We start from the raw sequence: 11,319 nt of genomic DNA, 5'->3' as shown, positions 1-11,319 counted from the left end.
TGAGGGAGAGAAGGACCGGTTTTGTGCAGAAACTTGTCCACGAACATTTCCATAATACGTTGACGCAAAAAACCGATCTTTTTCTCGCTCAGTAAAATTGTAATAAATTCTTAAAAATAACTATTACAATATTGCTCATATCACAGTATTATCAACCTCTGCCTTATACTGAAAGAAGATGTTCAAGGAAGTTTTGTCCAATGTTACAAGAAGAAGTTTCAGGTTTATATAAGAAATATGTAGATCACAATCCATCCCATTTCCATTGATCTTCTTTTTCAACTTTCCTTTCAATTAACTTACTTCAGTAAAATGAATTACATTAATTTTAAGAATGAGATTAGTTTGACACCACTCGCCAGATATAAACTTTGGTTCAAATTGAGATAGATTATTATAAACAGTAGTTAATTATAGAGTATATTATATTCCTCTACAAAATTGTAAATTTTGTTAAATTGAGAAGTTGATCTAAAACAATTGATTTTGTACGTTATAAGAAATTGCATTTCAGAAACAGTTTCAAGTTTGTTACAAAAACTTTGGATTACCGGTACTGTGGATACTGTAAAAGTTCGAAAGTGTGTGTTCTGTATTTTGGCCTTATTTAAAAAAAACAAGAGTAATTAAATGGAGAAATAAAATACGCAATAAGCTTCTTTTTGGACGTGAATTAGTTTCCTTTTTATTGCATTGGGGAAATGTAACCTTGGGCAAGTCAGACTCGTGTATCATTGGAAGTGCCGCAAATAAAAAAAATGTAAATATTATAAATTTCTCAAATTTAAATCTTCTTTGAATACGAAGAATTTCAATTGTCATAGTTTTCATATTGTTTAATTCTCTTTCCTTTTTTACAGCTTTTTCAACTTCCTACAAACTCCCTCATAATAGACATACATTTCCGTTATTGCATTTGCTGTATAAAGAATTTTTTTTTTTTGACATACGTCCATTGTAACAATGTTTAAATAAATTCTCCAGAGTAGAGATGTTTCACTCTTCAAAGTCAGAACTCTGTTTTAGGTAATTTCCTCTTATTAACTGTCTTTTAAAAAAAGAAACAACAAATTACAGTAATATTTTTCATTGAGACATTACCGCTTCTTATGGAAAAGGTTTGTGTTCTCAAAATGCCTGAAGATAATTTAATTCAGCCACCAGCGTAGCTCAGCCGGCTAAGGCGCTTGCCGGACTATCGGGAGTTGCGCTCGGACGTGAGTTCGATTCCCGCTTGGACTGATTAATTGATTGGATTCTTTCCTAGGTTTTCCCCAACCGATAGGCGAACGTCAGGTAATTCATGGCAAATCCTCAGCCTCGTCTCGTCAAATACCATCTCCGTATCACCAATCCCATCAACGATAAATAACCGAGTATTTATTACAGCGTCCTTAAAAACAATAAAAGAAATATGATTTAGTTCTGAAACGAAGACACGTAGGTTGAAATTATTGTCAACATACTTGGCATAGAAGAAGAATATTTATCTATTTATTCCCAGGTTACACTTCCCCAAATTGCTCGAGAAAATGTGACCTATATGTCGCTTATCTTCTGCATGGATGACGTAAAAACTCTGACAAATTTACAACATTGAAACAATATTCCAAAATATTTGCATAATAATTTTGAGTTTCTCGTCGTATTCATTTTGGGATATAAGCTCACTGAGGTTTAATTCAGTGTTTTTGTGTTACATTTACCTCACGTAATGTAAACTGATTTTTAATTAGAGAACTATTCTGTGTACAGTTTCGTTATTCTCAGAAATTTAATCTGTTGTATATTTAGAATATGAAAAACCTAGGCATATACAGGGAATTAAAAAGTGGGCCGAGTCTTGGTAGCACTCCACTTCTAAGTAGGCAACAAGCTTCGCAAGATTGTCCACAAGTAGCATACATTTAGGCGTTCTTGTTTACTGCACATGCGCAATGCGTTGTATCTGGGACTTAGTAAAATTAAGTGGCCTAAATTTTTGGGTCTGTACATACTTCAATTTGATGAACGTTTCTGAGATATTATTGTGATAGTAGCCTAGTCGAATTGTGATAATGTAATTTTAAATAAATATTCCACACTATACCGTCTATTTCCTTTTCCAGAAATCACTCAAAAATTGCAGCCCAAATGGAAATGAGATAATATGAGGATCTTCTTCGTAAGAGTTCACAAAGTTGAACTGAAGTGTTACATTCGTCCTTACTCCATTTCACCTTATGTCATACAACTATTTTTTTTTTTGCTTAGAATATTACTGTATTGTGATGCAAACCAAAGCAGAAATAAATTAGTGTGGTGCAGCAAGAGTGAGTCAAGGTACACAGATCGTTTCTACAATTTTATTCTGGCTAGCAGAGCTTTGATTTTCCACATATTTTATCTCTGGTGATAATGAATATAAATTATAGTGAACAGAGTAATTATCTTTGTGCATATTTTCTCCGAATACTTCAGTTTTCTATCCCATCATTCTACTCTTTCTCAGTATTTCAGTATGGTCTATCCATCCCTTAGCCGGTAGGGAGAGGAACAGTGAACTATTGGCCTTAAACGTTTGTACAACAGTAAATACTACAAAGCAGTAGCGGCTGGTGATCGAAATCCTCGGTGAGGCCTGTAGTAAGTAGTTTAAGGAGGCTACCTTCCATAAAAAATGTTTTATTATTGATGAAACTTCATTATGATTGACATTATTATTATTATTATCATTAATTAAAAATAATATGTCAATATTCAAACAAGTTGCTATGCTGTGAGTTGATTTCAGTAGCCTTAACTGTTTCATTTTTATAAAACAACGAATATTATGCTCAACTGAAGAAGCATGTGTTGAAATTCCCCTGGAAATATTTTTCAGATCGCTGAAGTTTCAGTAGACACACTGTTCTTTCTTTTTTGTTTGTTTTTGTTTTGTTTCTTGACAGCAACAAACACGACCAACAGAAACGTTTATTTCGCACCACATTACCAAAGATCCATTTATGTTACTCACACCAGGATGCATTGAAAGCTCGCGTTTTATGATTATCTTTCTGAAAAATTATCAGTGATGGCGTAGGTCTATCTCAATTTAATACTTTCCTTTTTTCATTATTATTTCCTATTGATAACGATAATCTTAACAATGAATGTACTACAATTATCATCATTATTTCTCGCATTTCTTTCGATTTCTATTTTTCCGAAATACATAACCACAGTGGACCACACGACGAGTCACCACTGCTATTCATCCCAACCGACACTTGAGACCAGCATTGACAAAAGACCGGGTTTTGAATGGGAGAAGTGAAGGCTGATGTGTGGGGGGAATAGCTGCTAGGCCACGAGGCCACAAGAAATGTTCCTCAGTTTCAGCTTTCCGAACACAACCTTAAAACCCGTGGAAAAACACTAAATGCAGAAGCCCGACCCGGCACGAGCGATCCTGGCCTCAGGAACAAATTTTATTGCAAGACGGTCTACATACATCACAAAGTTTTCTACTTCTACAACTCTATACGCTTCATTGAAATAAGCAATATAATATGTTATATACGACTAAAAACCACTACAATTTTTAGTTTAAGAGAGCAAAGTGACTGAGGCCCGGCCTTACTTGCCTCAGCCAATCAGCCGCCACTGCTATAAAAGTGTTGCTGTCATGGAAACTGCAAGAAAATAATTAGGGTTCCTTATACAGAATGTTTAATAATTATGAGTACAAAGTACAGTGGTGAGTAAAGGACAATGAAACAAGGTAAAAAGTCCTAATAAACATAGGTTCGGAGACCAGCTTTTTCCGAAATCCATGAGGTTTTTATGTCCTGTCAGTACAGGTGCTCTCGGGTAAATTAATTTCCGATATGCACTGAAGGAAGACAACGTTGTAACAAGTGCAGAATATGGCCACCGTTTAGGATAAGGCAGGCATCAACACGTTTCCTCATCTGCAATCGTACACGTTCAAATATCTTTGGCGTGTCTCTAATGCGTTGACAATCATTGACAGTGAATACCCGGAGTTTGCTAAAATTATGAAAAGGGCTGGAATACACAAAACATTTGAAATATTCCCGAACAAAAATCCACAGGATTGAATCGTGGGACGTGGAAGGCCATGGTGTTGGTAAGCCACGACTAATGGACCTGTTGTGAAAGCTTATGCGTAAGAACTCTTATAACGTTCAAATGAAAGTGAGCCGGAATTCCATCACCAGAGCATCTGTCTTTCACAAAGAGGCATATCGTACAAAACGTAGCGTAGTTCATGTTGGAAAAAATGGAGGTACATACAACCAATAGGTCAAAGAAATTAGATAAAAGTGTACTAGGTTTATTCATCTGGTCGCCACAATTATGACACCTTATCTCGGTAACAGTTGGTTACCGGACCTGTGTTTATAAGGACATTTGTTTTATTCCATTGCCCTTTAGTCACCCCCCTGCAATTTGTACATATAATTTTGAAACACTCTGTATATAGCGTAAAATGTTTCTTTATGCTAGTATTTGAGTAAACATTTCATAGCCTATGTTCGTAGCGAAGACAAGCCTGAAGTGTTTACACTGCAGCTGAGGCAGATCGGTACGACTTTTAGTTATAATTTAACTTAATCCGTGATCTGAATATTGTACTATTCTTGAATACTTGTTAAAAATTCCCAATCCTCTCCCTCAACAGAAATAAAGTATGATAAAATGGAAGGGCTCCAATACTCTCCGTATATTCGTTCCTCAGTACTACAGCATTAGTAAAATTTTTTAGTAGTGAAATCATGTCAAGAACGTTTCTTCCAAGCAGTCTGTCAAAACGTCTGCTTAAATATAGGTTTAATACAATTATTCGACATTGATTTTTGTCCCTCGTTATTTTTATTGACGCTCAATTTTTCTAATTTCCTTGAAAGTACGTAACTATGGATCTATTTTCGATTTAATGTTCTTGGAAGTTCACTTTGTAAATAATGAAAAAATTATGTAAGTTATGAGCATTCTAACATAAGAACTTCTCATTTTTACCGAGTCTACTCATACTGTTACTGCACCATTCACATTTAATTAACATCCCGTTTCATGATCTACAAACATACAAGGTATATATGTCCGAAGAAAATATGATTGCTTACAATTCACTAAATACATTTATATCTAAAAAAATATAACGATGAAATATAGACAGTTTCTAATTAGCTTGTGAAATAATTCGAATTATAAAAAAATCTGTATTTTCCACTGGTAGAATCGTAATTTTTCTACTGGGAAGAACTTGTGTAGTGGTGACAGCGCATTTGGAGGTGCAGACCTCTCGTTTAGCACCTTGTGCATCAACATACATAATCTTGAATATCTTCTGACGATATATATCTTTCTTCAGTGCCGCTTAATTGGTTGTCTGTCATGAGACGAACTCTTTCTCTATGCTGTCTAGTATCTGCTGTTCAGATGAATCGTAGTCGGGAATGCTGTGGGGATGCAACATGGCTACATCTTCAGACCTATAAAACATAAAATATAAAATTATTGTGGTGTACCGAAGTACATATATTTTCATGCAGGAATTCTGCATTACCATGTGAGCCGCTCAGAGCAAAAGTGGTGTAAGTCAAAATTGGATAATGAGGTTTAAAGTAAAAAAAAAATCTAAAATACAGCGCAAAGTAGCAATTAATATGTCGTTCTTGCTATCCACTGACTACTAATAGTTTAAATAAAGTGAATGTTAATTGCTACTTTGCGCTGTATTTTACAGAATGTTTAATTCAACCCTCATTACCCATTCTTGACTTACACCACTTCTGCTCTGAACGGCTCATATGATGAAGAATAGGTGGAGGGGAGAAAAATTCTTTCCGGCACCGGGACACGAATCCGGGTTTTCAACTCTATCTGCTGACGCTTTATCCACTAAGCCACGCCGGAGTCCAGTTCCGATGCCGGATTGAGTCCTTTCAGTTTAAGTCGTCTATCGAAACTAACAGCGTATTCCGAATCTCACCGGACCGGTGGACAACAATGAAGTCACGCTGCAGCGAAATAGGAACAAAACTGCTGGAAGGATCGATGGCTGTCATGGCGACTGTATAAGTTGTTGTCTGTGCTACGCTAGCAAATTTTGCGAAATTTCCGTACTGCCTTCTCGTTCAAAGAAAAGAGAGCATAAATAATTTATTTCTTGAACCGGTGGTAATAACTGGTCCGTTGACATGTTCGCTCATAAGCCATTAACATATTGTTTTTACGTTGTGCTCATTACAAACAATACAGCAAAACTAAAGCAGAACACACGGCCACGACACAACAGTGCACGATGTCATTCGTCTGCTAATTCCCGCCCTATACAAGAACCAATCAGATTCACTGATGGCGGCTGATGGAGACTGCCACCACCTCTGCAAGCTGATGGCACCGGTGGAGCATCAGTGACTCCATCGGTGAAATTCGGAACACCGTGATGCCATCAGATTGCTCAGCGCTGAGATTCGGAATACGCTCTAAGAGGTGGAACTTAAACTGAGAGGATTTAATCCGGCATCGGAACTGGAATTCGGTGTGGCTTAGTGGATAAAGCGTCAGCACGTACAGCTGAAAACTCGGGTTCGAGTCCCGGTGTCGGAGAGAATTTTTCTCCGCTCCACCCATTCTTCATCATAAAATATAACATTAACATTGCTTTACATACGCTGTTAAGATGATATCTGTAACTCTTTCTTGTTGGAATCAAGGGCAATATCTTATCTATAATGCAGATAGACAACTGAGTTCAAAGTTTGGTCAGTGACCAAGCTATTAGCACCGAAGTGGGCAGGATGCAAAATATTAATGTGAACATCTTAACAAAAATACGTCAGTTTGTCGTATTACACGACACTCCTTGCCTCTGTAAGGAGTGGGAAGTAAGCTGTTCTGACTAATTGAAAGTGGTTAGATTTGACTTTTTGGATAAATCGCAATATAGCGAACGCCAGTAGGGGAAGTTATCCCCACCCACATTAAATGTGCATTCGACACAACACTCGCCTATCACGTAAAGTGTCTGTTGAGCTAGTAGGGGAAAAGTGGAAGGGCTCGTGGGCGGAGCTTCTAAGTTTGCTATATTGCGATTTGCCCGAAAATCCACAGGAAAAAAATATATTTTTTGCTCGCTGAGGTCATTACATCCAAATGCATTTGACTGACATCTCATCGGCTGCTGCAGGGGGTAGGATATGTTCTTCTGAATATATAAGCTACCTTCAAGTTGCTATATATTTCATATTTTATTAATGGAGACGTTTCAAACCAACCTCATCTGAATGAGTCGCCATTACTATTCCTTTCTGAGACCAAATCTGATTTAGAATTTCAATTTTGTGCCTCCTAGTTAGTCAGAAAATAGAGTATATATCTGTACGGAAAGTATGCAGTCATTTTGAATATCTCAAGGACCAGTCTCTCTGTTTTGACATAACTTAGCAGCCACTAAGTAAAACCCTTGGAGTGCATGCGTAAATAGTCGCTTCCATGGAGCTGCTCACAGGGTGCCAAATTAGCTTATTTCAAACTATAATAGGTTTAGCTTATTTGGACGGCAGATTGATAGTTTAAGATAATATATCACTGCTTACGGTTTGAAACGGTTTGTTTGACTCTTTCGTGTTCTTTACCTCGTCTCTTATGCAGTGAATATTTCTTTCTCTCTTTTTTCGACACCACTAACTCTCATTGGGACGTACCGGGCTTATTAGTTTAGGAGTAGTACTGTATTTCGCAATGAGATTTCCATATCTCTTATGGATTTGGAGGTTAAGTATTTCAACATTGCTAGGACTAGGACAATAAAATATGCAGATGTGCTCCTCTGAAAATTGCTGATACAATAAATTGTTGGCGTTAGAAGCATTTCTGGAGGATTGCTAGTTAATGACTTTGTGACTGCTAGAAAATATTGAAATATGCTCTCGCCTAACAAATGGGTTCTGCCTGAATACTCTGTATATTCTAAAATGTGAGTAATGAGTTTTTACATAATTGATACGTATATGTCATATTTTACATTATAGGACTATTCTATTTTCAATTTCAAGTAGAATAGTAACATTAGATGAGGAAAATGTGGAATTTTCATAGAGGAAAACATAAACAATACGTGCACTACAGATTTCGGGAGGAGGGGTCAAGTTTAAATGGGGGAAAATTCCTATTCAGGGATTCCATCTAGCGGAACATCTGGACATCCAGTTCGAAAATTTGGCTTCTCAGTCGGCAGTGAGACGTCGTAGGTTGCTTTCTGTACTGTATGACCGTCGCATTCATAATAGCGAGCGATTTATAAACATATTTTCATTATATTTTCCTTTTAACTTGTAAATTCGTCCGAGGAAATTATTCGAATGATTGGCGGCTTTTGGTAGTGATTTTAGGCACAGACAAAATTAAGGTACCGACGACGACGTTTCAAAGATGGCCGAGAATATGATTAATATGACCCACGTCCTGAAAGGCTTCTAATAATCAAACACCGAAACGGTTGAAAGCGTGCGGGTTTGCAATCAACAATAAGCGGACTGACAATGCGAGAATTAGAACAAGATCTGCGTACCCCACTTTTATTGTTTCAGAGATTTTAACCCACGATGCTTGCATGAAATATATGGCGCAAGAATTCAAAACAATGCAACTGTCCATTTTTCACGTCTCGTACAGAGACTTTTTCATCACCCAGGTTTGCTAGGCTCCATACAGTCCGGATTTTGATCCCTGACACCTCTGGACTTTCCAGAAGCTAAAATCGCCGTTAAAATGTGCATTTAGAAAGAGGACTTTATATACTCATGAAAAGTGGAATGAATAATAATTAATAATAGTGATTTATTTATTTAATCTGGCAGAGCTAAGGCCGGTAGGCCTTCTCTTCCGCCCAGTCAGACTCTAATTCTAATAGAATACAATTGGTTACATAGTTATTACATTAATATCTAGACCATAAAACAACATGAAAGTAAATAATGAAAGTTGGATAAGTAATGTTAGTGTGGCAATAATAAACATTGGTAGGAAATAGTGATAATGATGATAATAATAATAATAATAATAATAATGGTAATAATAATAAGATAATTTAAATATTTATTCTGTGATATATATGTATATATATGTATATATATGTATATATGTATATATATGTATATATATAACCATTAAACACTGAGAAACCTGAAAGAGCTATAATTGTTAACAAGAATTGTTAGAAAAATATTTCATTAGTCTATTCTTAAATTGGTTTGATATCTGACAGTCCCTGACATTACTCGGTAGGGAATTCCAAAGCCGAGGAACAGCCACAGTGAAAGAAGATGAATATGAGGATGTTCGGTGGGAGGGAATGGATAGACCCCTAATATTGAGGAGTGTTGTGATCCTGTGTCTAGGTTATGATGGGTGGATAAATTTTGAAAACGAGACGCAAGATAGACAGGAGTGGAGAAATGGAATATGCGAAAGAGAAGGGAAAGACAGTGGATTTTTCTACGATCTTCTAGACGGAGCCAGGACAACATTTCGAGGGATGGTGTTACGTGATTATCCCGGCGAATATTGCAGACGAAACGGGCGCACATATTATGATGACGTTGCAGTCTCTGCGCCGAAGTAACGCTTAGATCAGTAAACAGAATATCACAGTAATCGAAGTGGGGTATCACGAGTGTTTGCACTAACATTTTTTTCATGGAAAAGGGTAGAAAATTCTTCAATCGCCTAAACGAGTGGATTAATGAGAATACTTTTTTGCAGGTTTCTGCAACTTGAAGGTTCCAATTTAAACTTTTATCCATATAAATACCTAGATTCTTTACTGATTCACTGAACGGAATTTCGGTGCCGTATATTTTAATCGGGGACAAATTTGGTATGGAAATAGTGCTTAACAAACTTGAATGGCCCACAATGATTGACTGTGATTTTTCTGGATTTAGTTTAAGTCGGAATTTCCGTGTCCATGTCCAGATTGAGTCGAGGTGAATGGTGGTATATGTGTGTTAGTTCCCAAGGAGAATTCTTTGAAGTGGAGTAACGCACCATTGTCGTAAGCGGGCCCCTACTAGTTACATATGAAGTATCTGAATGCTTTCCGAACAGACCTAGTATCTTTAGTAAGTAGTCTTAAACTCACCTTGAGGAAATGGAACAGTCTTCATCACTAGAGGAGTCCTGAAAAGATAAATGTTTAATAAGTTCTCAGTAGTATTCCATATCAACAAATTGCATTGATAATATTTTTCAATCTCTTGACCAGGCATTTACAACTGCTGGCTCTGTGACGTTACACGTTTCTGCTCTGGCACTCTTGAGAAGGGAAGCATAGTAAAGGTTCAAAGTAGGAAGAGTAGCAGTGGAAGAGGTGGAGACTTTTAGGCCTAAATAGTAGCAGATGAAGAACTACTGTTCCTGATTTAGTAAATTCACAGAATGATTTTACCTTTCATATTGATTTACTTCTTTTTAAAATTGGAAGTGATAGTATCGATTCTAGATTAACTGTACTTATTAAAGACGAAAAATAAATCCTTCTTATTAATGTGATAAACTTCTCTTCCTACTGTATGTTGCATCCATTTAAGTGGAGAGGATGGTATTTTTTGGTGAAAAATGAGTCAATTTTCAAAAAAAAATCTTTAAAATACCCTTTGATATGTGTAGAATGCGTTGCATAACATTTTGTGGATATTTGTGCCCTTATCGGATGTTGAGACGTCATTTTTAAACTTCCTGCGCTATGGATTTTTAAATCACACGCCCGCCTTTATCGGTTTCCAGTAACTTATTTTAATTTTTTTTTGCTACATTGCCAGAAAAAATGGATATAATTTCTGAACTATTACAGATACATTCATGAAATTTAGAACACACATTCTTTAAACTATTAGAAAACGTTTCACTGTAACAGAATTTTGTTAATTGATTTCATTTTAAAAATACGTCCATTTGTTTGCAAGAAAGGAAATCAGAAAATTGTTATTAAATTTTAATTTTTTATTTTACAAACGTAGGGACTAATATCAAAATTCTGTTACAGATAGTTTGTAGAACATGCTTTTGCAAATACATTGCAAAAAAACTGTTTGAATTTATCTTTAAAAACGGTTTAGATATATTGGTTTTAGTACAATCCTGCATTGGGTATATTTTTTTTCCAAATTTGGACCCCAAGTAAGTTTTTTTTTCCAAAATATTATTATTTGGTTGAGTTGCCACACCTATGAGCTCTCTACATACAAATAATTAATATTTTACACCAAATAGGAAAAAAAAAATTAAAAATACCATCCTCTCCCCTTAACAGACAGTCGGTTA

General features: G+C 36.1%; 1 protein-coding gene across 1 annotated transcript in view; it reads right to left on the bottom strand.

Moving 5' to 3' along the window:
* Positions 1-2,714: 2,714 nt before the first annotated feature.
* The window catches only part of LOC138707615 (uncharacterized), a 108,207-nt gene continuing 99,602 nt past the window's right edge, over positions 2,715-11,319 (bottom strand). The window contains exons 3-4 of the mRNA XM_069837276.1: positions 10,139-10,176; positions 2,715-5,483 (exon numbers count right to left, since the gene is read on the bottom strand). Of these exons, the coding sequence (XP_069693377.1) occupies positions 5,384-5,483; positions 10,139-10,176 (138 nt within the window). The 3' untranslated portion in view covers positions 2,715-5,383. The remainder of the gene's footprint in view (positions 5,484-10,138; positions 10,177-11,319) is intronic.

Source organism: Periplaneta americana, chromosome 10 (genome assembly GCF_040183065.1).
Source record: "Periplaneta americana isolate PAMFEO1 chromosome 10, P.americana_PAMFEO1_priV1, whole genome shotgun sequence".
NCBI classification, from domain to species: Eukaryota; Metazoa; Arthropoda; class Insecta; order Blattodea; family Blattidae; genus Periplaneta; species Periplaneta americana.
The sequence above is the reverse complement of the archived record's forward strand: the minus strand, read 5'-3'. Positions and strand labels throughout refer to the sequence as shown.